The following is a 25,096-nucleotide window of genomic DNA, read 5'->3' on the forward strand; positions in this document are numbered from 1 at the left end:
GATTAGCACATGTTTACTGTAGCAGCACATTGTCAAATTATGGACTAATTAGGCTTAATAGATTCGTCTTGCGAATTAGACTCCATCTGTGCAATGGATTTTGTAAATAGTCTATGTTTAATACTCCTAATTAGTATCAAACATTCAGGTACTAAATTTTAAGAGATGTATCAAACATCCCATAGTCGTTTTGCAAAGTTTGTCCGGGAGCCGCGTATCTTTACACTCAAACATATCTTTTCTTTGTACAACTGTTAGTTACGGAAATCATCATAGGATCCCGTATGATTTATTAAGCTACCAATAAGTTTTACTGGAGAATTAATGCGAAAATGAGAAACCAGTAGACAAGCTAGATAGCATCAAGAAATGCCCCAGATTACATATGCTACACTACTAGGGAATCTACGTCTAGTACCGATTCGGAACTCCCCTCTAGTACCGGTTGTGCAATCGGTACTGGCAAGGGATCCTTTATTACCGGTTGAAAGGGGTATTAAAAATATTAAAAAAACAAAATCCCCCCCTGCCAGCCCCGCACCCCCGCAGCTAGCCCCCTTTGCCGGCCGCGCACCCCCGCCGCCCCGCTGGCCCTGCAACCCTGCCGCCGGCCCCCTCCGCCGGCCACGCACCCCCGTCGGCCCCGCCGCCCTGCCGCCGGCACCCTCCACCAGCCCACCCGCTCGCTCTGTCTCCACCCCACCCGCCTCCGCCCCTCCGCCACCTCACCTCCGCCCCACCGTCACCATCGCTCCGCCCCGCCCCGTCCCGCCTCTGCCCCGCCGCCCGTTGTCGCCGCCACCTCACCTCACCCCGCCGCTGCTCCTCACCTCCGGTGAGGGCGCGAGGGGGGGAGGAAGTAGAGGAGGAGATGCACGCATGAGAGAGAGAGGGGGAGGGAGGGAGGGAGGAGGCAGTGTTAAAGGAGGAAGGGATAAAGAGGAGGCAGTGCGCGCGTGGTGGGGTGTGTGTGTGGGGGGGTGAGGACGGGAGATTTAGTACCGGGTGGGGTTCCCACCGCTACATAAAGGCCTCCTTTAGTATTAGGTGGAGCCTCCACCCGATACTAATATACCTTAGGGTCTTTAGTATCGGGTGGGGGCCTCTGGGGATCCTAAATTTGGACCCGCTACTAATGCTAACATTAGTACCGGGTTTAAATGTGACCGGTACAAATCCTCGGGACGAGAGGTGGATTCCCTAGTAGTGGTAGATTGTTTTCTTGTGCATGGGTCCACATTACATGACATCCAAGTCCGTCCTACAAGTAAGGGCCATCTCGCAGCATTTCCACCATCACATGGGACGGCAAGCAACAGAAAACCAAGAAAAATTGTGGGTTGGGGGGAAATAATGAAGATCCAATTCTGCCATTCTTGTTTTGTTAATTTTGGTCCTCTTTTTATTTGCCTCCCCAGCACTTACGCCAAGGAACCTTCAAATCAGGTATCTTATTTTTCTCAGAAATTCTGACATTATTATTATTTAATTAGCTTTTCGCCCATTTCAAGTTCCTGCAATAAATCGATTTCCGAAAATTTATTATCTCAGAGAACTACAACGACACTGCTACCAGGCCGCGCCAGTCTCCGCCACATGTCACACTCTCAGAGAACGGTAGCGTGCTGAATTCATAGAAGATTTGTAACTCAAATTTTGGTTTTCCTCTAACACGTGCTTTACTACTTTGATGTTTTTTCCCCTTGCAGGCGAGTATGTAATAAATCGTCACTTCCAACAACTGTTCTCAGTGGACTATAGCCCGCATATGGCGTCCCCGCCACACCGTAGCCAAAGGACATAGATGGTGCAACAAATCATGGAGCAAATATGTTGCAGCGGTTGTTACCTCCATGACTTGAAGAGTTTGGTTCAGTAATTTTGCTGGACATATTAATTGTTATATGTCGTGAGTACTGCACCAAATATTGCGTAATAAATTGTTTTGGTTTTGTTTTGGCTATTGTCCATGATGTGGAAGAAAGTTCCGAATATTTGTATTTTCCTATTGTAATAGCCAACTTTCCTGGTGTCATGTCAGATAAAATTGTTAACGTTGTGTACCAACTAAAAAGGATGGTAGCAGTCCATTTGTTAACGTTGTGGCCTGGTCAGCCTTAGGGCAAGTACATTGGTGTCATTTAATAGACAGTCTCATGCATTGATACATAATCTTGAGACGACTCAACAGACAACCCGTACAATGGGTTGTCTTATAAGTTGTCTGGTAGAGCTATATAATTCCTTAATTTGTGCATATGAAAAAAATGAAATATTATGAGATATGTGGCAACAATAACTCGTAGAATGGTTGTTGAGTTGTCTCATAGTCCTACAATTTAGCTCATGAGGCGGTTGTTTCACGAAACAACGATCTTTTTCTCTCTCATCGCTCTCTCTCCTCCACATCATCAAAAATCATACGTGGCACTGCATAAGACGACCTACGAGACCGCTGACGTGTAACAATGTACTTGCTCTTAGAGATTTGCTCTCTTTTTTTCGCCATCTTTTGTCGAGTAAAATGGATTTGCGTTTAACTGCAGATGAGTTGGATTATAAATTTGTTTGCAGAAACTATAGTTGTGCTTGAAAAAAAAAAGAGTCTATATAGTTGTCATTTCAAAATGAGGAACATAACTCAAAGTTCCGAAAAAGGAAGACGATCTTGCGATGTAACGTAACACAAACAAACCATGGAGCAAATTTGTAAATCCTGCAAAAAGAGTTGAAATCCTTGTAACACAAATAAGCTCTGCATTTTATTTGTATTTTGAAAGTAGAGAGCTAGCTCTTGTCGCCGTAGTAGGGCAGGACGGTGTAGACGGTCTGCAAGACGGTCATGACGAGGAGGAAGACGGCGGCGAGGAGGGACATGAACGACCAGGGGCTCCGGAAGTAGGTGTGCACCAGGTTGGCGCGCCACCGGTTCCACCTCTTCCGGCAGTATGCGTTCACCTCCCGGTGCACGCCGTCGAGCGCGCTCCCCGGCTCCAGCACCACGTCCCTGGACAGGCCGTTGAGGAGCCTCGCCGCCGCCCGGTCCCCTCCCACCGCGCTGTGCACGACCCGGCGCGCCGCCAGCAGCGCCACGTCGCGCGCCGACCCCACCATGCTGTCCATGAAGAACACGTACGCCGTGACGCCGTTCCCGGCGCCGGCGTGGAGGCGCTCCAGCGCCATGAGGTTGAGGAGCATGTACTCGGTGGTGTCGTCGATGGCGATTGGCGGGAGGTAGAGGGTGCCCCTGTGGAAGCGGATGTCGAGGAGGCTGGACGTCGGGGAGCGTTTGAAGCGGACACCGGCCTCGTAGAGCTCCTCCGCCGGCCGGATGATGTCGTCGGGCGCCGGCGCCGGCGAGGGGTCTGACGGCGGCGGCGCGGCGGCCGGGCCATAGAGGAGGCTCCGGCGGAGGACGTCCAGCGGGTGGAGAGCCAGCCCGACGCCAGTTGTCAGCGGCCACGCCGTCGGCGACAGGAACAGAAGAACCAGCCGGTTGATCAGATCCTCGTTCTGCAACAGACAAAAGTTATGCACTCAAGAAATAGCACCAGGCGCTTGCTTTCACTTTTTGGAACTACATGCATGGACAAAGTAAAAGCACAAAAATAAAGAACCATTTGGCTTTGCTTTGGAGCACGGATGATCTTGAGCCAAATGAAAAGTTTGAACATCAGTATCGAATTAAACAATTTCATCGAAATCCGCATTTAGAAGCACGCACGTACCCCGTCCTTGCCGGTCTCGACGGCGAGGAGGCGTTCCAGGACGAGCAGCGGCAGCTGGTTCTCGATCATGAGCATGTCGCGGCGGATGTAGGGCACCGTGTAGAGCAGCCCGTGGGCGCTGAAGACGGGGTCGTCGCCGGCGTAGTCGTTGACCTCCCACCCCGTCGCCGCCCGCATCACCTCCAGGATGAAGCACCCGTCGGTGACCATGAGCTCCACGAACCTCTCCCCGCCGCCGCCGCGCCACTCGTCGCCGAGGCCCTGGTACGCGCCCTCCAGCCGCTCGCCGAGCCCCGCGACGGCGGCCGCGAACTCCGGCAGCGGCCGGCGCGCGCGGCGGAGGAAGTGGACGAGGGCGCGGCGCTTGTGCGCGTCCATGGGCGCCAGCTGGGGCTCGCCGTGGTGGAAGGGACCCAGCGACACCACCTGCGGCTGGTAGGCTTTACGGTTCAGGTCCTTGACGCACGCCGGGACGCGGTAGATGCAGTGGAGGCGCCACCGCGATGACTCCTCCTCCGACGCGCCGCCGTCCGCCACTGCCGTCTCCACCTCCGCCACCCACGCGCTCTCCTCGACCCCGCCGCTGCCACGCCGGAACGCCGCCATTCCGTCCAGCCTCTCCGCTGCCGATGCGTCTCTGCTTCAGCACGAGGCGCACAGCTGATGGTATATGAAGGAAGAGGGGTGCCATTGCCATGCCCGGCAAGCTGCTGACGCCTGCCGTTAAAGTGAGCTGGGGCCGGAATGACAGGGCTCAAAGACGACGGAGTGGTCCTGTGATCTCATCTCATAGGCTCTTTGCAGCACAAGCAATTCTGCAGACGTTGTGACGCAGATTGGGATACATCGCAGGCTTTCGGAAAGGAGCGAGAGATCCAAGGATGGGAACATGGGGTGAATAAAGTGAAAGGAGCAGCGCAGAGGGGATTGTACACTTCGATGAAAGCCGGAATGGTGGTGAGTGAACAGAGCACCGGGAGGAATGTTTTGCCTCCTGGGCACCTTCCAGATGAAAAACAAAACCTGCACTGCTAGCACCCAGACCATCGGACGCTCCATTGCAACATCGAAACAAAACATCTGCAACATCAAAATTTTATAGTTGCAACATTAAAAAATATGCGGAAAAAATAACTACATCATTCAACTCCAGAATAGAAAATTCCCACCACAATATGAACATTATAGTTCATGCAACATTCATTGTGAAACATACGGGAAACAATAGTTGCCACATCAATGTTTAACTATTGAAAACATATGTCTAGACATCCGATTTTTTTAAGATTCCTCAGAATCTTAGCATTACCGAACAAAAAACTTGCAATGGAATAGTGACTGCAAACTTACAATAATACACCTAGGAGCAGGAACATACCGAGGAAGTGATAAGACTTACAGATAAATAACAGGCAACAGAAGAGTTCGGCATAAGAACTAAGAGATCGGTGGTGGTAATACAAAGATGTTGAAAGCGGGGATAGGTTTCGGTTAATCCCCTCCCCATGCAATTTTTTTTTGGGGGGGGGGGGAATTGTAGGGGATTTAATCCCTTCAAATCCCCTCCAAATCATCTTCCACCGAACAAGCCGGGACATTAAACATAAAGAAAATGATGTGGGTCAACTACATGCTATGGCAAAATAATTTTACAACCAACAAGGTAAAAGGCACATAATCTGAATCCTGGTGTTTTCTCAGGACCAGTCAGTCAAAAATGATACAACATCCCCAGTGCTGCAAACGCTTTCAAAGATGGCCAGGCTTCTACTTTCGGCGCTTGTACCTACCAAAACAAAAGGAAAAAAGACAGTTAGAAACGTTGTGGCGCCTGGCATTTTGCATCACTGGTAAAAAGACAATTATGCTGCTTTATATGGTCACAAGCGCTAAAGCCAGTCATTTCATACCCTTTCCTTTTCCAATTCACTGGCAATGCAAATTGTTCTAACTAAAAAAGAAAAAGCATTGTTGCATACCTTGCTTTACTCTTGAAAGCATTCTTGGATTTCTTGCGGGCAAAATCGTTGTTTTTCTTCAAGGCGCGTCCCTGTTTCCATTCACTCATATCGTTCTGGAACAGATCATGCATTTCCTCCTGCCTAGTCGGGGCCTTCTCAGAATGTTGTCTTGAATTCTTCTCATTCTTCCCTTTGCCCGCACCAGGACCGCGTCTACTGGTCGCCTTCATTGATTTGGCCTTACGGTAAGCCACATCCACTACAGATTGGCCTTTCTTTGCCTTCTTCCCTCCTTTATTATTTTCCTGCAGGAGACTCCTCAATGTTTAGAACCGAATGTTATAGTTAGGATGTTGTCAACCAGATATACCAGACAAAAACGTTTTACAGGAAACCATATCTAAACCTCATTGGAGAAATTTTTTGTTGCGTAAGGTAAACAAGGGGTGCTTCCAGTAAAACGAGCTACTGCTACAAGGTGCCTTCAAAAGAGAAGCTTTTGAAAATAATTCTTTTTCTCATAGCTATCAACTCAGGCTCCAGATTACAACCTATGTAGCATGGCATACATGCAAAAGCACAAACATATCACAACTGTCAATTTAGATTGAATTGAATCTAGACCTTGCTATAAGAATGGCTTTAGATGTCAATATTTCTTAGGCTATTAGAGGTCATCAATAATCTTAGAAATGCAGTTGAAGACCAAATTTCTTTATGCAAGTGTTTGGCAAATTTTACACAAAGTAATAAATTTTAGGGCTTTATTTCATATCATGGTACAGTTCAACACACTTTTCTCACCATTTATAAATAAAAAGTAGTTGGAAGCATCTTTTCTGAAGTGACAAGAAAGTCTTACTGAAACTAGTAATGATTTAAACAAGAAGACTACACAGCATAGAGTACCCACCAGACATCAAGCCCGAACCGAATCTAAATACCACCCTTTTATTTCAGTTATTTAACAAAAATCATAGTTGTAGCATAACCTATAACTGGTTCAATTAATTTATATTCAGTAGCAGCAAATTCCTATAACTGAGCAAATTCAATTATCACCACAGGTAGAGAGCAAAATAACTGAATAAACTGAACCTTTGCTTCCTCATCATCTTCATCATCACCTTCTAACATCTCCCGCTGTGCCTCTAATCTTCGGCGCTTCTTCCTAGGTAAATTCTTCTGTAAAACAGAGAAGAAAAAATTCAGTAAAACAAATCTCATGCACATTATTAACAAACCAATGAAACATCACTGTAAGCACACTGCAAACCTCATTCTCTCTTCTCCTTTTCTCCTTCAGATGGAGCTCTTCAGCTTGTTTTGCACTAATAACTCCAGAGGTGGTCTTACCTTGGTCCAAACAATCCTTGATGAAGAAAACAAAGCCAGATATTACTGATACAGTATCGTGTAGAAGAATGACAAGATATGTTTGAAGAGGAAAGAATATATCAATCCAACGTAAGCAGGATTTTTTTTAAAAGAAAAATTAAACAAAGACAAGAGAACGTTAGGAACATTCGAAGATATATAAATGTTTCTGTAGAAATTTGTAAGGCTTTGTCCATGGTACGTCATGAGAATGAGAACATTGTCACTGAAGATTACATGTAAGTAACTTGGAGACTATTTCATAGACAAAAAATAGAAGGCTGAATCATGCCATATGCACTTCCAAAATGGTTTGGTCTGCAAAATCCATTATTTTTTTATCCTTCGCTATTTCCGTTTTGCTAAGTTCTCCAAATGTGATCTAGGCAGCTGCCTAGGCACTAGCCAACCACCATGATGTCACCCAAATCAGTGGTCTGGGGCTCTGGGCAGGATGTGACACCTAAGTAGGCCAAGCTGGACACTCAGTGGAGCTAGGTGGGACCTTGGCAATGCTCGGCTGCCACTGAATCTAATTCCATTCTCAGTTGTTTGACCATGGACACAATTTATTTCCTGGGATCTGGCATCTGCTCCGCAAAGGGCCATGGAATCGTCGGGCTGGGAAAGTGCGGAATAGATAGCACTGGTGTATTGAATTGGGAGTGCATGAACAGGCCAAACATGTTGCTCTTTAGATTTTCATATGAGCTGAGTGATCAGATCAAGAAATGATTTCCTGTAGTCCAGGAACTAGGGGGCACATTTGTAGCACCTTTTGCAATGAATTTTTTGTTTCAGACAAATCTACATTATTGTTGGATACAGTTAATGAAACTCATAACTAAATTATCTGGTTCTCATTAAATTGATTGTGAATGTTGCAATTAAAAACAAAAAACAATGTGAGCAAAATAATTAACACTCAAAGCAGAATCAATACAACAAAATGTGAAATCGCAAAAATTAATAGGGAAAGATAGAAATATATGCAATTGTTATAAGATAAATACACGACACCTCACCCAGATAAAGTACATAACACATCAGAATACGGATGAACTTACTTTAGCTGCCTTGGCCAAAAGCTTCTTTTCTCTTTCAGTAGTAAACCAGGTTTTCTTTGGCCGTGAGTATATATCGTCCTTATGAGCCATCATATTTTCTACCTGGTAATGGCAAAGGAATGCATATAGTCAGAATTCTTAAACTGAGTTATGATCTACTAACTTATTGATATTCACAGGAAAGAAAAATTCTTTAGTAAAGGAAACTGGAACTTCTAAAAGATACCTTTGCAAGTTCCATTTCAGCTTTCCTCACTAACATTTCCTCCCTAAAAGAGAAGGCATAAATATTTATGTAATAGATGAAAGTTAAATAAGTATAGCACAATACAGCGTCAAAGTAACCTTTCTTCTCGAATGATGGTAGAAATTTGGTCTTCTAGTTGCTCAATCAGTTTTGCACAATCAGCCACAGGTTTCTCTGCAACGATGCGGCTTTTCAACTGTGAACCAGCTTTCTTTGCCTGAAAGATAAGTCAGATAAAACCAATCAACACCAACCAAATCGAGGCAAATAAAAATGAAATCAACCATCAGAACAGCTGCATACATCAATATATGGGTGACTGGAGGACAAGACCATCTATCCCTCACGTCAAGAGATAAGGATTGGGATAGGGATTAGGTCAATTAGTTGGTTTGTTAGGATAATTATCAGGTTGTTAGGTGCTGGCTTTATATATAAACAGGCACAGACATTTGAGATCAATCAATGAAGAAGAATTAATCTCAAGTCCCCAATAGTCTAGTCCCCCTCCAAGCCGTCTACGCCTGGCTATCTTCCTGGTGGTGTTTACCCTAATGAACCTCATAACATAGTTGTGTTCATTTCCTGTTAAGGGCTGAAACTTAAAAGCCATGTGACTCACATACTACAACTATCAAATAGCTACATCCTCATGAAAAATGACCACAGTTCTCATTAGTTATTCTTTGATTACAAAACAATCAAGCTTTAGAATGACGGAAATTGGAAACAAACTACTGTTCTCGAGCTAAAGCAGGAAATGATTGCAATTCTACAATATAACAATTTTATCCTTAGCATATTACAAAAAAATACTTACAATTGCTTTCAAGAGGGATCTATCATCATCTGTTACAAATGTCACAGCATATCCTTCTCTGCCTGCCCGCGCTGTGCGGCCAACACGATGAAGATATCTGCAATAACATAGACAATAGGAGTACAGACTTACAGCATAGCATGGCTAAATCTGAAAAATTCTTACATAAGACTGGAACTAGGGAGTCACATATGAGTGGCGATGAAATTCACGGTTCAAAGTTCTTTAACTAAAAAGGAGGACTATGGAATGATTAAGTCAAGTCTGGAAGTGGAAAACATAGGGGGGGAAAACAAATTCATGGTGCAAACAGATCACTGAGTCACGGACAGAATGTGATACCCAAAAAAAGCATGTCAGTTGCACAAAAACAACTCACATGGTCACCTTAAGAATCCTGATAAACAGTTTTGTTGTACAGTGTTTGATTTTGAGAAGAGATGGTTGTAGGACTTATTATAAAAGGAACAACCATCTCATTAATTGAAGTACCCCATTCCATAACAATGGATTAATGGATTGTAAGGTTAGAGCAACTCCGAGAGCTCCCTTTTATTAGCCCCAATACCTCAATTAGGGAGAAAACGAAAAAAACAGGCTCCAACAACTCCCCTAAACACCCCGCAAATATTCAACGTCCCGAATAATTCCCCCGTCGCCCCGTATATTTCCGTCGCCCTGGTCTTCCCCAATCGCCCTCGAGCGCTGCTCCTTACCCGCGCGTTGCTCCTTTTTCTGTGCGCTGCTACTTCTGCCTCCGTGGCATCTCCCTCGACAAGCTACTTCCCCTACAACGAGGAAGTAGAATGCGTACTTGACGACGAGGCAGACCATGGTGTCCAGGTCGTTGGCTTGGGAGCCGAAGGAGTCGACGAGATCAGCGAAGAAGCAGAGGAAGACGGGGAGGAAGCAGCCGCGGACGAGGGCGGCGACGAGCATGAGGACGCAGTCAAGGCCGTCGGCGAAGCGGAAGAGGCCGCACAGGGCGGCAGGCGGGGTGGCCTTCTTGCCGTCGTTGTTACCGCTGCTGGACGGCCTGGCAGCAGCATTGGGAGGAGTAGCTGGAGCTGGAGCAGGGGCGGATTGCTCTGATGGGGGCCGCCGAGGATGACGATGCGCGCCCTGATCTCCTCCAGGTCAGGGGCGGCGCTGCTAGACATGGGGATTGCCGGATTGGGAGGTGTGCGGACGAGGCCCTGGGGAAACGAGGGGTCCTCCTCTGCCAGACTTTATTGAGCGCTGTGAGGCGGAGTCGGTGCAGGCTGCGGGGGGGAGCATATTCACGGGAGCAGGGCGTGCTTGCGATGGTGAGTCATTCCTCCACCGCAATCAGCAACGGCAAACACCCAGAACCAACAACAAATTAAGCCATGTCTAACAAAACTGAGAGCACATGAGAGAAGAGGTGGCCATGGGCAATCGATTTTACTAATTCTTAGTGCGAGTTATTGAATGGCAGTGATGGAATTGACCGGCGGCGTTGGTTGCCTGAGCTGCCCCTGCCGGTGGCGTGTGTTTCTCGTGAAAGGATAAGATGTGAGAGAAGTCAACAAATATTAATCGTTGGATGGGCTCTGGAAGTCGGATATGGGGGCTCAAGTTACGCCCGGCAAGTTACTGAATCTGGTTCCCGCCGGCGGCGGGCAGCAGCGCTAGGAGTGCGACATAGAACAGATCGTGAGGGGGTGTTGGCAGCCCAATTGAGGGGCTCACACGTTCTGACATGGCCAGTTTTGAAGTATTGGGGAGTTTATTGTTGGGGATCTGCTGTGGGGTGAGACATGATTTTGGGGAAACAAAATTTTTAGTAGAGCCCCCAATAGATAGTTTTGGGAAATGATTTTTTAGTAGACTCTTGGAGTTGCTCTTACTCATTCAAATTTTAGTAACAAAATAAGAGAGATCTACTGAAGATGACCAAAGCCACACAACGGATCAGATATCTCGTATTGCAAATGTTAATAAAGAAATGAGCTAAACAGTTCAATTATATTTATAGGTAGAGAAGATCAAGCATTGAAGCCTAAATAATAATAGATAAATAAAAGATGTCAACTCAACAATCAGTATTGGACAAGTAAATGGTTCGCTCTAGGACATGAAGCTTGAACTAAGTAAATGTTAGTGAATACAGTTGACAGAAAAATGAGTCTTCCGCATATTTAGAACTTACGTTTTCACATCTCGTGGGCAAGCAAAATTTATTACGGTCCGAACACCAACAATGTCAATCCCCTAAAAGTTAAACCAATAATTCATCAATAAAGCATCAACCCATGTATCTCCAATTGTTTAATTTCATTGAATACGGTAATTTTTTTGTCAAAATAATAGCACCTTCTATAATAAACAGCACAACAAAGTAAAAGAGAATTACAAAGCTGTACAAAGTCACTTACACGAGCAGCAACATCAGTTGCAATCAGGAAGTCCACTTCTTGTTTTTTGAAAAGTTCCAAAGCCTACAGAGCAAAAAAAAAAAGTTTCCATCAGACTGGTGAAGATATGACAATTTGATTCAATGAACTGAAATGCTGAGAATTGCATGTAAACTGTTATTTGATTACCAAAGAAAATTGAGCATACAAGTCTTATTGCATGTAACAGATCATCTGAAGCTACCAATTTCATGTAGTTCAGATTATCCAGACAGAAATATGTATTTAGGATCCCTGGATGTTATTGGTGTGATGTGATCCCAAAGTGCTCAGTTGGACCCCAAACAGCAATAATCAATTTATGCAGTTCCTTTGTTGGAGAAACAGTGTAATGAATTATAACAGTCATCATCTTACACCTACCAATATGGTGCGAGTCAAGTCAGTTTGGAGCTTTTCTGCACTAAGTATATGCATCATGTTTTGACCCTACATTAAGCCTACAAAGATATCTGAACATTAAATTCTTTAAGCTCAACTAGCTCAAACCACACAGACTCATCATTGGGACTATTTGATAAGCTGAGAGGTATAGCACATTAAGTGTGAATTCAGAGACGAAAGCTGATTTAACCATAAGACAGTTCATACACAATTTGACAAGCTATAGCATTACAACAGTGCTCCAACATCTTCCAGTGAATGCACTGGAACAGAAATTTTGTAGCATAACAGTTAACATCATATATACCCAAAAAGAAAAAGGCCTCTGCAAGGTTGGCATCATATACCCAAGAGAAATTTTGAGACATACTCCCTCCGTTTCAAATTATAGGTCATTTTGGGTTTTCTAGATACATAGATTTTGCTATGTATCTAGAAAAGTCAAAACGACATACAATTTGAAACGGAGGGAATAACAGTTAACATCACATAAAAAATAAATTACCTCAAGTCGCTGGGCCTGTGTAAGGTTGCCATGAAGTTCAGCAGCTTTCATGCCATTGAGACCAAATATTATTTTTAGCCTGTGAGCAGATAGCTTTGTCCCACTGCAATGGGGCAAGCCATTAAAATCAATATGATAACAAAAATAGTAAAACAAACGATTGATATCACCAAATTGATGGGTATATAAATCTTCAGTGCAAAAACAGAATCATTATATACAGGCGCGAGCGCGCACGCACATACCTACAAACTCTCATGATGGACTCTAAACCAGAATATTATATTTTTGGACTATCTTTTCAACTACTACACAATGAGTAACAAGCCAGTTCAACATGATTCTTGGGCATTTTCCAGGATAACACAATGAGTATAAGACAGCAAATGTCCACTGTACTACCAGTAAAAAGTCATCCTCAAAATTAAGAAATGAAAATTTACCAAGTTATCAAGAACACAAACCTAAAGATGATAACACTTTGCTTGAAAGTCTTCAAACAGAGTGCAAGTAGAACAGCTTCTTGATTTGATTCGCGTGCTCGTCGTATTCTTACAAACCTGTATAAAATTGGGAGGATATAAATGAAACTAGTAGATTCGTCAAAACATAGACATTGAGCAGATGAAGACGTCTACTCATCACAAACATAACAGCCATAAATCATACAGTAATTCCATCTCTACAGAAGAAAGCAGAAACTACTTAGAAGAGAAAAATGGTCATGAATGAAGAATGGGCAATACTCTTCAGTCAACGTTGCAGGCCGTTTCAGAGAAGGATCAGCTTCAAGACGGACAGGCTTGTTTAGTGAAAGTTTTACAAGTTCATCAATTTCTTCTGTCATTGTAGCAGAAAAAAGCATAGTCTGCCTCCTTTTAGGACACATGCGAATCTGCAATAATTATTAGGCAAAAGTGAGATGGAAATAGTTAGAAACAACTGGATTTCACATAATACAATGAAAAACTACAATAAAATCGCAAGACAACAAAACTAGCACAGGAGTTAGACAGTTACCAGTTCTTGTATTTCAGCACTGAAACCCAGTTCTAGCAAACGGTCAGCCTCGTCAAGGATCACAACAGCTAGATCTTCAAGCCCAACAGAGAGAGAATTGCGTACATGATCTATTATACGCCCAGGAGTTGCTACAACGATGTCAGGCATTGACCTTAGAGCTACCTCTTGAACCTGAGCAGCATTTCATCAGCAAGATTACAACACATAAGTGTTGGGAAGCATTGAACCAGACAAAAGAATCAGAGGGCAATAACAGAAGAAAGAAAAAGTAAAAATATTACCATAAATTGCACGATTGTAGTGTACAAGTCAAATGATCAAAGCGATTAATAGCAAGACAACAGGTTATAATACATTGGACAGTGTTGAAAATAGCAGACCAGATGTTAAACATCTCTAAATTCAATACTAAAAATGGAATTAAAGCATGTACATCCTAATGCATGGAAAAACATTGTGTTGTGCACAGACATATTAACCGCTATAGGGAAAGGAAAAAGCCTTAGGAAAACATAAACAGCATAATAGAACACAGCACAAACAAGAATACCTTAGATGAAAGTCCTCCAACAATGAGACAACATCTAATATCAGTAAACTGGGCCAACTTCTCAATCATACTATGGACCCTGCATATGTAGGGGCATGGATGTTAAATAGTTCCCTAGTAAGTATTAACTGGTACTGAACACAGACGCATTAATACTGATGAGTATTGAAACTAACTATGTATTAATATAATGAATTAAGTCAACTTTTTATATCAGTTCAGCAAAGCTAAAAATAAAGAATAGAGCGGCTCTGTTTGTTAACATGCTAGATATTCACATGTAACGTTCTATACAAGCCAAAGAGCCAATGATCTGCCATAATTTTCTCTTATTGTTCAAAACATTATTAAGAAAAAACTGCCTTGCAAATATCACATCAATTCACTATGGCCTTCCTTCACAACTAAGCAAAAGATTCCTGATCACATCATAAAGTTACAAATCATGCAACAGGAAACAGCCCTGTAGTCCCAAAGGTGACAGCAAATGAAATAAAGAATAATTGAGGAACGTGAAAAAAAATACCTATGAACCTAATGAACTGTGTTTCAACAGAACATATAGATGGCCACAATTTAAGAAATGTCAAATAATACAACAAAATATAAAAGAAACACAGCATTCATATCCCCAGAAAATACAGATAAAACAAACCATTGCAGTTTCAAACAATTAAAGGAAGGAAATGGACTTTGAAGACTACATTGCAGTTTTAATTATGTCTGATGTAATAACAACACAGAAATGAGGTAAGATAAAATATGGTCACATAAGAAAACGAAAATATGAAACTTACTGAGCAGCCAACTCTCTGGTAGGAGTAAGAATAAGCACCCTAATTGCAGGTACACGCTTTGGTCGGAAAAGTAGACGTTCCAGCACGGGTAAAGAGAAAGCAGCTGTCTAACTTAAAAGAGATTAGTAACTCTGCGCCGATACAACCTCAAAATACCCAAAGAATATCTGCGTCATTAGAGATACCTTTCCAGATCCTGTTATAGCACTACCACATATGTCCCTTCCAGTTAATGCCAAAGGTATGCAAGCAGCCTGGAATATTCACAGTTGACAACTCAAGTTGCAAGTATAACCACTTATATGAAAGTGTTCCATAACAGAAACAAAAAATGATTTCTTTAAAGATCAAGGAGATAAATACGCATTTATAAAGGTAAAATTAGCTAAGTTTGGCCCTTATTGCTGACTCTTATGAACACGTTAGCCGAAATCTGCTCTTAGCTTACCAACAAGGAAAAAAAATCGAGCAACCCAGGAGGAACTAGGTGGCTATTTAATTAAGAAGAACTAGGCACCCAAATTCACCTCGAGGAGGACTTGAACTTGGGTGGCCTGGGCGTACATCTATTCCCTCGACCAACTGAGGTAGGCTCAGTTCGTAAGCTTATCAACAGGCACAGTTTATCATATTAGTATTTCTTTCCATTTACAATACTCCACTCAGTAAGTGACAAGTGTTAAAAAGCAGAGTTAACAGCATAATGACCCAAAGATCAAACTAATGTAACACCCAAGACATATTTCAATGCATGCTCATTATAAATGTCACATGAACAAAGCATTTCAGTTCAAAAATGAAAGGTGGATGTTATCTAACAAACCGTGGCCATTATAGGCAATCAAGATAGTTAAATCACATTTTTCTAAAAAAAAGATAGTTATTTCACTCCCGCACTAAGACATGTTCAAAGTATACATATACATTGTGAAGATTTTAAAACCCATAGACTAAGCCCTGATCTAAACTAAAAAGGAAAAATGAAAATAGAGTGTCATTCATTTGGATTTTGGAAAAATACCCCTTTACTAAACTTAAGGGAAGTGCAAGACTAGTTGAAATACCGAACTGCATTTCCACAACCACTAACTTCTTTCCCCCACTAGTAGTTAAATATAGCACCCATGCATCCAAGACTGATATATATTCTCCACTGTAGTTTGAAATGAAAAAAAAATGGCATATAACTCCTGCAATAACTATATTTGGGAGGGGGGAAGAGAGCTGTGATGGGACTGGGCAGGAAATTGGGATTTACTTCCAATCCCAAAACATTCTTTGTCACAAAAAAAGGTGAATAACTATAGGGAATTGATTTATCAAACACATGACATGCCAAAATAAATCACAATGAAGGTATGATAGTTTTAATCTCCCTTTAGAAAACATTTCCCTTTCAGTTCCAACCTCTCCATGGATATAAAATTGGCAGCAATTGACCCACAAATTTTCATCACCTGTGCCATCTAAATTCTTATGCCTACTGAGCTAATAAGAAAACATGAGATATGAGTGAAGCATTTTCTCGATATATGAACAAGTTCTTTGAATGTGAAATTAGCAATTAGGGTAATATCAAACAGTTCGTATTCATTGCTTAGAGAATCTGAAATATTTGAGGAACTGCAAAAGGGCTGATTTGGGCATTTGGTACCAACAACTTGTTCGTAAACATGGACTAATAAAGAGTTGAAAGTGCAAACCTGAATCGGAGTTGGTTTCTGGTAGCCAAGTGCTTCGCAAGCTCGGACTAGTGGGCGGGACAAGTTGAGCTCAAGGAACGAATTTGCATGGAATGATGCTCCCTCCGAAGAAGCAAAAAATTTAGAAGGATCCACAGTGCCAGTTGCACCATCCTGCTCGGCCGTATCTTCTTCCTGTTATTACCAATTAACAAGCATCTCACAACATGAAAAGCAACAGATTACCAGCATACTGACTGCTGAGTAACTAAATGGCACTGATTGTTTGCAATCAGGAATTCTCAGTAGTTCTCCATGTAATGAACACCGCACAAGTAGCTAAAACGATACTGAACAGAACAAGGTTGGGAATCGAACAGTGCGAAGCTCACCTCATGGGCACCCTCCTCTTCCTCTTCTCCCTGCTCGTTTCCTTCTTCCTCCCCCTCAACCTCGCCGCCCTCCTCCTCGTCGCTCCCCTCGACCTCCTCCTCCACCTCATCGCCGCTCCCCTCTACCTCCTCCTCCTCGTCCTCGCTCTCCTCCAGCTCGTCCTCCTCATCCCCGCTCTCCCCCTCCACCTCTTCCTCATCGCTATCGTCCTCCCCGCTCCCGCTCTCGGAGTCATCGGAGAGGACGGGCTTCGCGCGGCCCTGTCGCAGCTGCGAGATCTTCTCGTCGATGGAGGTGGTGCGGCGGCGCGCGTGCTCCGCCGCCACGGACTCCGCGTAGGACGAGAACTCCCACGGCGACTGCGCCGCGGCCTTGCGCCGCGCGGAGGGGGCCGCCGCGGCCTCGTCGTCGGAGCCGTCCGGGTCGAACCGGAAGCTGGGGTCCATGGCGAAGAGGGGGGGGAGACACACAGAGGTGGCTGTGAACTCGCTTTTCCGGCGCCGGAAAGAGGGAGGGGAACGGAGCGAGGGTTTAGTCCAGGGTTTCGTGGAGGAGAGCGGCCGATCGAGGTAGTGATGGGCTGGGCTTCGATTGGGCCATCGGATTAGAGCGGCCCAACAGAGGTAGTAATCCCGAGCCCACGAGCCCAAGTTAAAGTTCAGTAATGACAAGTGGGGCCCACGTAGAGCGAGCACGTGCTTCTCAGTGTCTCCCATCTCCAGGCAGCTCCCCGCCGCCGGCAGCCGCAGCGACGCGCGCCGCTGTTTGCAACTAGCCGTCTTCGCCGTCACTCACGCGTCGTTCGGGGAGGCCACCTCACGCCGGCGGAAGGAGGCGTTGCGGCGATGGACCGGGTCGGCAGCGGCGAGAAGCAGCTGGAGGACTGCACCGTGGCCAAGTCAGTGTGATCTTCCACCCCCCCCCCCCCCCCACCCCCCCACCCCCCGCGTGTGCGGTTCAGGATTAGATAGTTAGGTCCCTCTCTCCGCTCCCAGATTCGCCGAACTAGGAACCCTTGTTCGTCTGGCGATTAACCCCCTCATGAAAATAGGTGTGTTCGAGATTTATTTGTGCTTAGCGGTGACTCCCTTTTAGGCCATGCCTTTGGAAAGATAGGCTTTAACATGACTGTTAAATATTATAGTAGAGTTTTCTTTGTGCTCCTCGCGTTGTGCGCAAGAGATTTCGTGCTTTCAAGTGCTGCGTGAAGTGTGTCGCAATCTATTGGGCTAACTGTATTTTTTGAATTATATTATTGCAAGATCCTGGATATTTTACAAAGATGGGCAGGGTGAGAATCCTTGTTACCATCTTTCAAAAAACAATCCTTGATACCTAGCTGCAATCCCTGATTGAAAATGCAAGCAGCTATTCAAGTTCTTGCAATGGAAGAGATACAAAAGGAGAGGAATACCCAATTGATGAAAGGCCATTGAACCCTTCTGTTTCTATATATGCACGGGGAAATGGTTGGGGGCAATAAAGTTCATGAAGTGTTTGGACTTTACGACACGGCTAAACAACTTCCAGCATCACCATTAGAAACTCATGAGACCAACTCTATGTTGTTTGCCTGCTGGGACTCACTAATAAAAACTAAAGTTGAATTTCTGTTAGCCTATTGCAGGACCACGTTCATAGAATCAAAAGCAATTAAAGAAGCATTAATTTAAGTGTGTCAGATAAAAATAATTTTAGTTGTCTTCTGATAAAGAGAGGTTGCCGTAAATTGCTTGCTCCTGAAACAGAAAGGTTTGTAAACATGGCATTTGGATTGTCCAGCTGTCAGATAATACAGAGTTACAATGACATAATTCTGAAAGGAAAATAGCTTGTATTCTGGGGCAGCCCAGTTTCCACTAGTTGTGATACAACAGGAGTGCAAATGTTACTGTGTTTCCCTATATTTAAGATTGGTGAACCTTTTAACGTTTTTACTAACTGGTGTGAGGTACTGCTGATACAACCGTGATAGTTAAGATAGTGAAAGTGTGGTAAAAAGTTTACTAGCTATGTGAGAATAGATAATCACCTTCCAGATAGTTTGTTTGCTGCAACTTCTGTTCAATTTTATTCAGCTTAAGCCTATGATCTCAACTTTATTTAGGGCGCTGGTTTTTGTTCAGGTTGCGTGAATTCAGGCAATCTGTAGTATGACATATATATCTCAAGTTCTGTTTAAGACTACATCATGTTTAACTTCAGTTATTATGCTTCCTTTCTCTTCTTGACTGTTCGAGGGATTTTTTTGTTGGATGGATTTATATTGATCAATTGGCAAACTTACTGCGGATGCTTTCAGCAGTTGCTTGAGGTTATCTTTAAGGCAATCATATTTTTGATTTACATAATTGTTGTGTTAAAAATGAGTTGTTTGAGTGCATAGAAATATGGAGCTGTCTATGAGCTGATCTATCAGCTATACATGCGTATGCACGAGAACAGTTATTTCCCCCATTTGAATTGGATTGTGATTTATTTCAGTGTCTTGTGTGGCTAGAACTATTTATTCTAATGTGATGGTTACTGTCTCTAAACACTGTATATATTGTAATATAATATGAAATCGTCCTGTCCCATTTGGTGACCTCTTTTGTACAGTCTCATCTGCAATATCTCAATTCCATGGTTTTTAGGCTCTGCTTGGCACAGATTCTGCTACAAAATCAAACTTGTGGGAGAAGCTACTGAAATGCACATTCTTAGTACCTTCTTACTAATAAGTTGTTACAAAATTCTGCCATATGGCAACAGTTGATCTTTTCTCGGTGTGGGAGCTGTTGAGAGGCTGTGCCAAACAGGGCCATAGTACAATCAACTTATAAATGGTCAATAGAAACTAGTGAGTGTGTAGGCATTAAAAACAACATATCATTACTTGCTTGATTGCTTGGCTCTGTATCCTAATTTCTGACACGGGACTTACTTATAAAAAGAACTAATATCAGCTCGGCTCAGATGTGTATGAAAAAATGAATTAGAATATTGGTATGCTGATACAAGTTTTCATATTTATGCAGTGCTCTGGGAACTTGGTTCTTCTCAGTTGCTGGTGCCCTTGTTGCTATTCCTGTGGGCATAAAGAAGAAATCATTTGCTCCCTTAGTCTTTTTCGGCACGACAGGAACCATGCTTGACATCATCATGGGCATTAGCCAGTGTGAGAGGGAGCATGCCGAGCGGCAGATGAAGCTTTTGGAAGCCCAGAAACTTCCGGCTGATGCTTCAGATGGGATTGAAAGCGCAGAATCTTCTGGCAATGCAGACAAGTGAAACGCCTTTTATGTTTTGCTGACTTCTGTCATCACTTGTCATGATTGGAAATCTTGCTCATATAACAATTTGATACCTCTGAACTTCTGAATTATGGATATCTTTATTATTCACAAATAATGTGTAATTGTGTATTGAGCAATGATCAGTAAACAGTGCACTCCAAACTGTTAGTTAAGACAACAGCATGTAACTCTTTATTTTTTTTGTTTCAGTGCTAGGAAGTGCTTAGATCACAGGTGACAAGATAATTAGATATAACACTGATGGCATGACATTGTTGTCATATGAAAATTGGCATGACACTGCATGTGGAACCAGTCATTATCCACCAACCACAGACTACCTCAGATAGATCAAGGACTGAAAAACAGAGGTGAAGAATAACGGCGATTGGGAGGCTTTAGTCAAATTTGGCATCAGGACTTTGGGAACTGAAGCCAATAATTGGTCGATATAAATGTGTTTCTAAGATTCTTGCGGTGGAGCAAAACCCTATCGCTCGTCTCCGCAGCAGTAGTGCTAATAGATCAAATTCTAGGTTTAGGTTTTAGGCTCCCACATATTGAGATTTTCGGTGTTAATGATTTGGTTCTCCCTTCTCTTCTTTGGTGACGGTGAGCATGCAGGGTGGCTTTGGTTTCCATTGCGAGATCGGCAAGGTGGTGACCACGACTTCGCTTCAGAATAAGGTCCTCTGAGTTTTTCTCTACCTCAACGTTGCTTTCTCTGGTGGCGGCGAAAGCCTTGTGAGGTGAGGTCTAAAAGATTTGAGGTTTTTCATAAAAACATCAATTATTACTGGCCATTCCAGAAGAGTTTGGCAGGGGTCAACCCCAAGGATTTCAATGGTTTCTTTGACAACGTCCTTTGATTTCTGCGTTGCAAGATCTTGTCATCTAAAAAGTTTTGAAAGTAAAAATCCAAGTACCAAAGCTGACTAGTAGAGTATAAAACTGAATGTAACGCTACAAGAGAAGAGCTTGTGCACTACTAGAACTCAGTGGGGATACTCTTTTCGAACAAGTCAGCTATAGAGAAATTATGAAATATTGAGTTCTGTTGGTATATCCATATATGACATTTTAGAACAAAAGAATGTGAATCTAGAGTTCATGTCAAAATTCTAATGAACCACTGAAATTTGGAAAAGTTCTAACTTTAAGTTTGATCATGCAGAGAAACTAAATTGAAATGCACCTATTTTGCTAATAATTTCTCTAAAATAAGTGAAGCATACAATTGTTGATCTTCCTAAACAACCCTGAAGCTACTGGTGTCCGAAACAGTAGATAGGGGTACACGGTACTAAAGAATCTGTCTTTGTGGAAGCAACATACAATGGATGAACCTAGCGTACATTGAATTATTGAAAAAATATATAAAATCTCGGGAGGCCTACACACATGCAAGTCACAGGTCATACAGTTTTTCACGTGAAAATATGTGCAGTGCATAGGATTCGAACCCACTGCCTCTATGCAATACATAGTATTACCACACGGTACTAAAGGCTTTCGAGATCTTCCATCCACCACAAATATACTAGCTAAAGTTAGATCCGATACTAATATTAGGGTTGATTGAAAGTGGGTTCTCTAGTAGTATGTGTTGGGTGAAGATGACTTAGAAGCAGATCTTGGAGCTGGAGCTGAAATTATGCAGATATCTGTTCCATTGTTGCCGTATTTTCTTCATTGCAGCTTACAAGGTATAGAATAAAGCCATCCCATTCCTTATCCAATTATGAAATGGAATCGATTGATAGCTATTTGGATTGTGGAGAAGTCATACTCTTGGGGGAAATATTAACGACCTCCTAATGCCCATTAAAACAACAATCATGAAGGCCCAGGCCCACCTGCGGTAATGAAGACTGCTGTCGGCCCAACATGGGAGGGGAGCGCCCCGCTCCGCCTTGCCCGACCCAGTGCCCCGGGGTCGGACGCCCCCGACCCCTTGATGGCCAGGCTGTGCCTCGCCCGACCCGTGATCCCAGGGTCGGGAGCACCCGCTCCCTTGCTGCAAGACTCTGCCTCACCCGACCCAGGGCGTAGGGGGTCGGACTCACAAGACAAGTATCCGCCTCGGGTGCAGACTGGAAGATAAGAGTGCGGATCTCATGGGTCCCCTACCGATCTCGCCATAAATGCGCCGCGGCTCTGGAGCGCAGAACGGCGCCCGCACCCCCGACGTGACCCGTCACAAGTACCCATGCACGACCGCACAGCACAGGCTACAGTGACCGTGGCTCCCCTCGTTTCGTCAAAAGGCACTCATTGCCTGCGCCGCCTGACACAGGAGGGAGTTCTGCTCGCCCTCGCGCCCCGCGTATCTGGCGACAGGGACGCGACGTCCGTGTTCCACGGGTCGCAAGCAGGACACAGGGGTCGGCCGCCTTCCCCGACGCGCACAGTTGCCATAACCGAACACCATCATCATGCTTGGTGGCAGCGGTCGCCAGGAGGATCGTCGACAGGATCCAACAGCAGCCGCCCTCCTCCGGTGGATGCGCTGACAGGGACCGAAGGCCGTAGCAGGAGGCGGCGACCCGGGGACCTGGTCCCTCTTCTTGTATTTACTTATCTCTTTCACTTCTCCTCACACTAACTCATCGGTAACCCCGGGCTTCTCCTTGAGCTATAAAAGGAGAACCGGGGGCCCTGAGACAGGGGACTCTCTCAAGCCAACAAAACACACACACACTCACCATTAGAGCATCAGTGCACACCCAAGAGACTTGGGACCGGCTCCCTCTCTTGCCCTCCTGTAACCCCTACTACAGACCACGCGTGGGCAACACGAGCAGCTCCTCATACTGGACGTAGGGCTTTCCCTTGCCCGAACCAGTCTAAACCCCATGTCTCCCACGCCACCATCCGAAGCCTTACGCGTATAAAAGAAATTTACTAGTCCTAGTCTTGATCCACTAATCTTGACAACGACACATACTAACCAGCTTCTGAATATCAAGAGAATGTCCCAAAATCCTTCCCCACGAGATATACCGGTACGGAGCACTAACGTACAGAGGGACATCATACATTCAGGAAGGCTGGCTCCGTATAATGTTCATGCTGTAGTCTTGACCGGGTATGGTGATGTTGAGAAGGCTCAGGACAGTGATATTAAGAAGGATCAAGATAGTGGTGATGTGGCAGAAATCTTTGAGAGTTACTAAGAGTACCTTAACAGGTACAACCATCGATGGGGGATTGGTGGCTTTGGATTTGTGTATGGAGATTCTTTAGGTCAAACCTAACTTGATGCATGTTGATTGTTAGCTTAAAAACAACACTAATGCCAGTTGGGTTACATGTGGTGTTTCGTACCTTGTTCAACATCTTCTACTGCTCTCTTTCTTTTTATGAACTAGTTAGTGCTATGATTTGTTTCTTTGTTGTTATACTATTGGACAAGCTTTCTAGGTTTTATACATGAAATTTTCTTGCCACATCTATGAATTTTCTTAGAAGACGGTAAACATTTGCAACTTAAGTGTATTTGACAAGTCATAAACTAGCCACTTAGTTCGGCTGTCCCAGGAACCCCACCTAGCTAGATAATGGCAAACAACAGTGCGCAAATCTGCTTCCACCCTTGCGAGCCATCGCGCTTCCTGGCACGCGAGGCAAGGCAGTGAGGTGCGAGTGGCAGGGTGTGGGGTCCACACGCCCACATGTGATGGCGCTGCTGCAGCCACCGTGCGGATCGGCTGACTTTTTTTGTTTTTTAGCCTTTTTTTTTAAAGATTCTCATAAATAGGCATCCGCCGGAACCAATTCCAAAAATGGAGCTTTAGCTTGGCGCCATCCACACTGGCGCCAAGCTACAACGTCTCGACACCAGCCATCCTGGCGCCAAGGTCTATACATAGCGGCTGACGCGGATGCCGACGTGGCGGGGGCTTGGTGCCATCCATGATGGCGCCAAGCCTTGGCGCCATGGATCTTGGCACCAAGCTTGGCGCCGTAGATCTTGGTGCCGAGCTATCTACCCCGTACCTCTACACGTTTCGAACTAAACAAGTATAATTATTCCAAGGAGTATGCAACAAACTAAGCTATGGTTCAACTAGTTAGGGGTGGGCTTCTTATCCTGGAGACCTAAGTTTGAACCCCACTATTGAACTTTTTTTTCTACATTTTACCATATCGACCGGAAACGCGAGATTTTACGACCTACCGGCGCCACCGTCGAGGGAACTGATTTTTTTTCCGTAAAATAAGTTGCACCGTTTGTTTACCTGTACAACAGAGAAAAAAATAAAGAAAAAAATAAAATGTAGAAAAAAAGTTCAATTGAACCACAGCTTAGTTTATTGCATACTTCTCGGAATAATTATACTTGTTTAGTTCGAAACGCGTAGAGGGACGGGGTAGATAGCTCGGCGCCAAGATCTACGGCGCCAAGCTTGGCGCCAAGATCCATGGCGCCAAGCCCCCGCCACGTCGGCATCCGCGTCAGCTGCTATGTATAGACCTTGGCGCCAGGATGGCTGATGTATAGACCTTGGCGCCAGGATGGCTGGCGCCGAGACGTTGTAGCTTGGCGCCAGCATGGATGGCGCCAAGCTAAGGGTCCATTTTTGGAATTGGTTCCGCCAGGAGCCTATTTGTGAGAATCTTTCGCAAAAAGGGCTAAAAACAAAAAAGTCGCGCGGATCGCCGTGCTGTGCGCGCGAGCATGTTTTTTTTTCTTTTTTCGTTTTTCCTATTCAATTAATTTTTTTCCATATATTTTGATTTTTCCATATATTTTGTATTCAAGTAAATCTTGTTTGCGTATATGTTATTGCATAAATTTTTAACAAGATTCTCGTAAAATTACGACAAATGTTATGCGTATAAG

General features: G+C 44.2%; 3 protein-coding genes across 3 annotated transcripts; 1 reads left to right on the forward strand and 2 right to left on the reverse strand.

Moving 5' to 3' along the window:
- Positions 1-2,697: 2,697 nt before the first annotated feature.
- Positions 2,698-4,823, reverse strand: LOC117848799 (UPF0481 protein At3g47200). The gene is made up of 2 exons (XM_034730343.2): positions 3,729-4,823; positions 2,698-3,513 (listed from the first exon to the last, which is right to left on the reverse strand). The coding sequence occupies exons 1-2, from the start codon at positions 4,332-4,334 to the stop codon at positions 2,788-2,790; spliced, it is 1,332 nt and encodes a 443-aa protein (XP_034586234.1). The 5' UTR covers positions 4,335-4,823; the 3' UTR covers positions 2,698-2,787.
- Positions 4,824-5,103: 280 nt separating this feature from the next.
- Positions 5,104-17,484, reverse strand: LOC117848798 (DEAD-box ATP-dependent RNA helicase 28). The gene is made up of 19 exons (XM_034730341.2): positions 16,972-17,484; positions 16,601-16,774; positions 15,083-15,151; positions 14,898-15,004; positions 14,101-14,179; positions 13,548-13,721; positions 13,274-13,422; positions 12,992-13,087; positions 12,528-12,630; positions 11,600-11,662; positions 11,374-11,435; positions 9,201-9,297; positions 8,479-8,597; positions 8,360-8,402; positions 8,134-8,235; positions 6,966-7,061; positions 6,788-6,874; positions 5,708-5,994; positions 5,104-5,514 (listed from the first exon to the last, which is right to left on the reverse strand). Exons 1-19 carry the CDS (start codon positions 17,416-17,418, stop codon positions 5,496-5,498), a joined length of 2,373 nt encoding a protein of 790 aa, XP_034586232.1. The 5' UTR covers positions 17,419-17,484; the 3' UTR covers positions 5,104-5,495.
- Positions 17,485-17,649: 165 nt separating this feature from the next.
- LOC117847357 (uncharacterized) lies at positions 17,650-20,445 on the forward strand. Its single transcript, XM_034728547.2, has 2 exons — positions 17,650-17,870; positions 19,993-20,445. Exons 1-2 carry the CDS (start codon positions 17,818-17,820, stop codon positions 20,243-20,245), a joined length of 306 nt encoding a protein of 101 aa, XP_034584438.1. The 5' UTR covers positions 17,650-17,817; the 3' UTR covers positions 20,246-20,445.
- Positions 20,446-25,096: the final 4,651 nt, after the last annotated feature.

The sequence above is a fragment of the Setaria viridis genome, chromosome 3 (genome assembly GCF_005286985.2).
Source record: "Setaria viridis chromosome 3, Setaria_viridis_v4.0, whole genome shotgun sequence".
Taxonomy (NCBI): domain Eukaryota; kingdom Viridiplantae; phylum Streptophyta; class Magnoliopsida; order Poales; family Poaceae; genus Setaria; species Setaria viridis.

Bases quoted from the DNA above. Each gene is read 5' to 3' on its own strand.
- LOC117848799 (XM_034730343.2), bottom strand. From the start codon at position 4,334: ATGGCGGCGTTCCGGCGTGGCAGCGGCGGGGTCGAGGAGAGCGCGTGG. The intron at 3,514-3,728 runs GTACGTGCGTGC...TGTCTGTTGCAG, and splicing joins TCGAGACCGGCAAGGACGGG to AACGAGGATCTGATCAACCG.
- LOC117848798 (XM_034730341.2), bottom strand. From the start codon at position 17,418: ATGGACCCCAGCTTCCGGTTCGACCCGGACGGCTCCGACGACGAGGCC. The intron at 11,436-11,599 runs GTAAGTGACTTT...TTTAACTTTTAG, and splicing joins CAACTGATGTTGCTGCTCGT to GGGATTGACATTGTTGGTGT. The intron at 8,403-8,478 runs GTTACTTTGACG...CTTCTCTTTTAG, and splicing joins ACCATCATTCGAGAAGAAAG to GGAGGAAATGTTAGTGAGGA.
- LOC117847357 (XM_034728547.2), top strand. From the start codon at position 17,818: ATGGACCGGGTCGGCAGCGGCGAGAAGCAGCTGGAGGACTGCACCGTG. The intron at 17,871-19,992 runs GTCAGTGTGATC...ATATTTATGCAG, and splicing joins GAGGACTGCACCGTGGCCAA to TGCTCTGGGAACTTGGTTCT.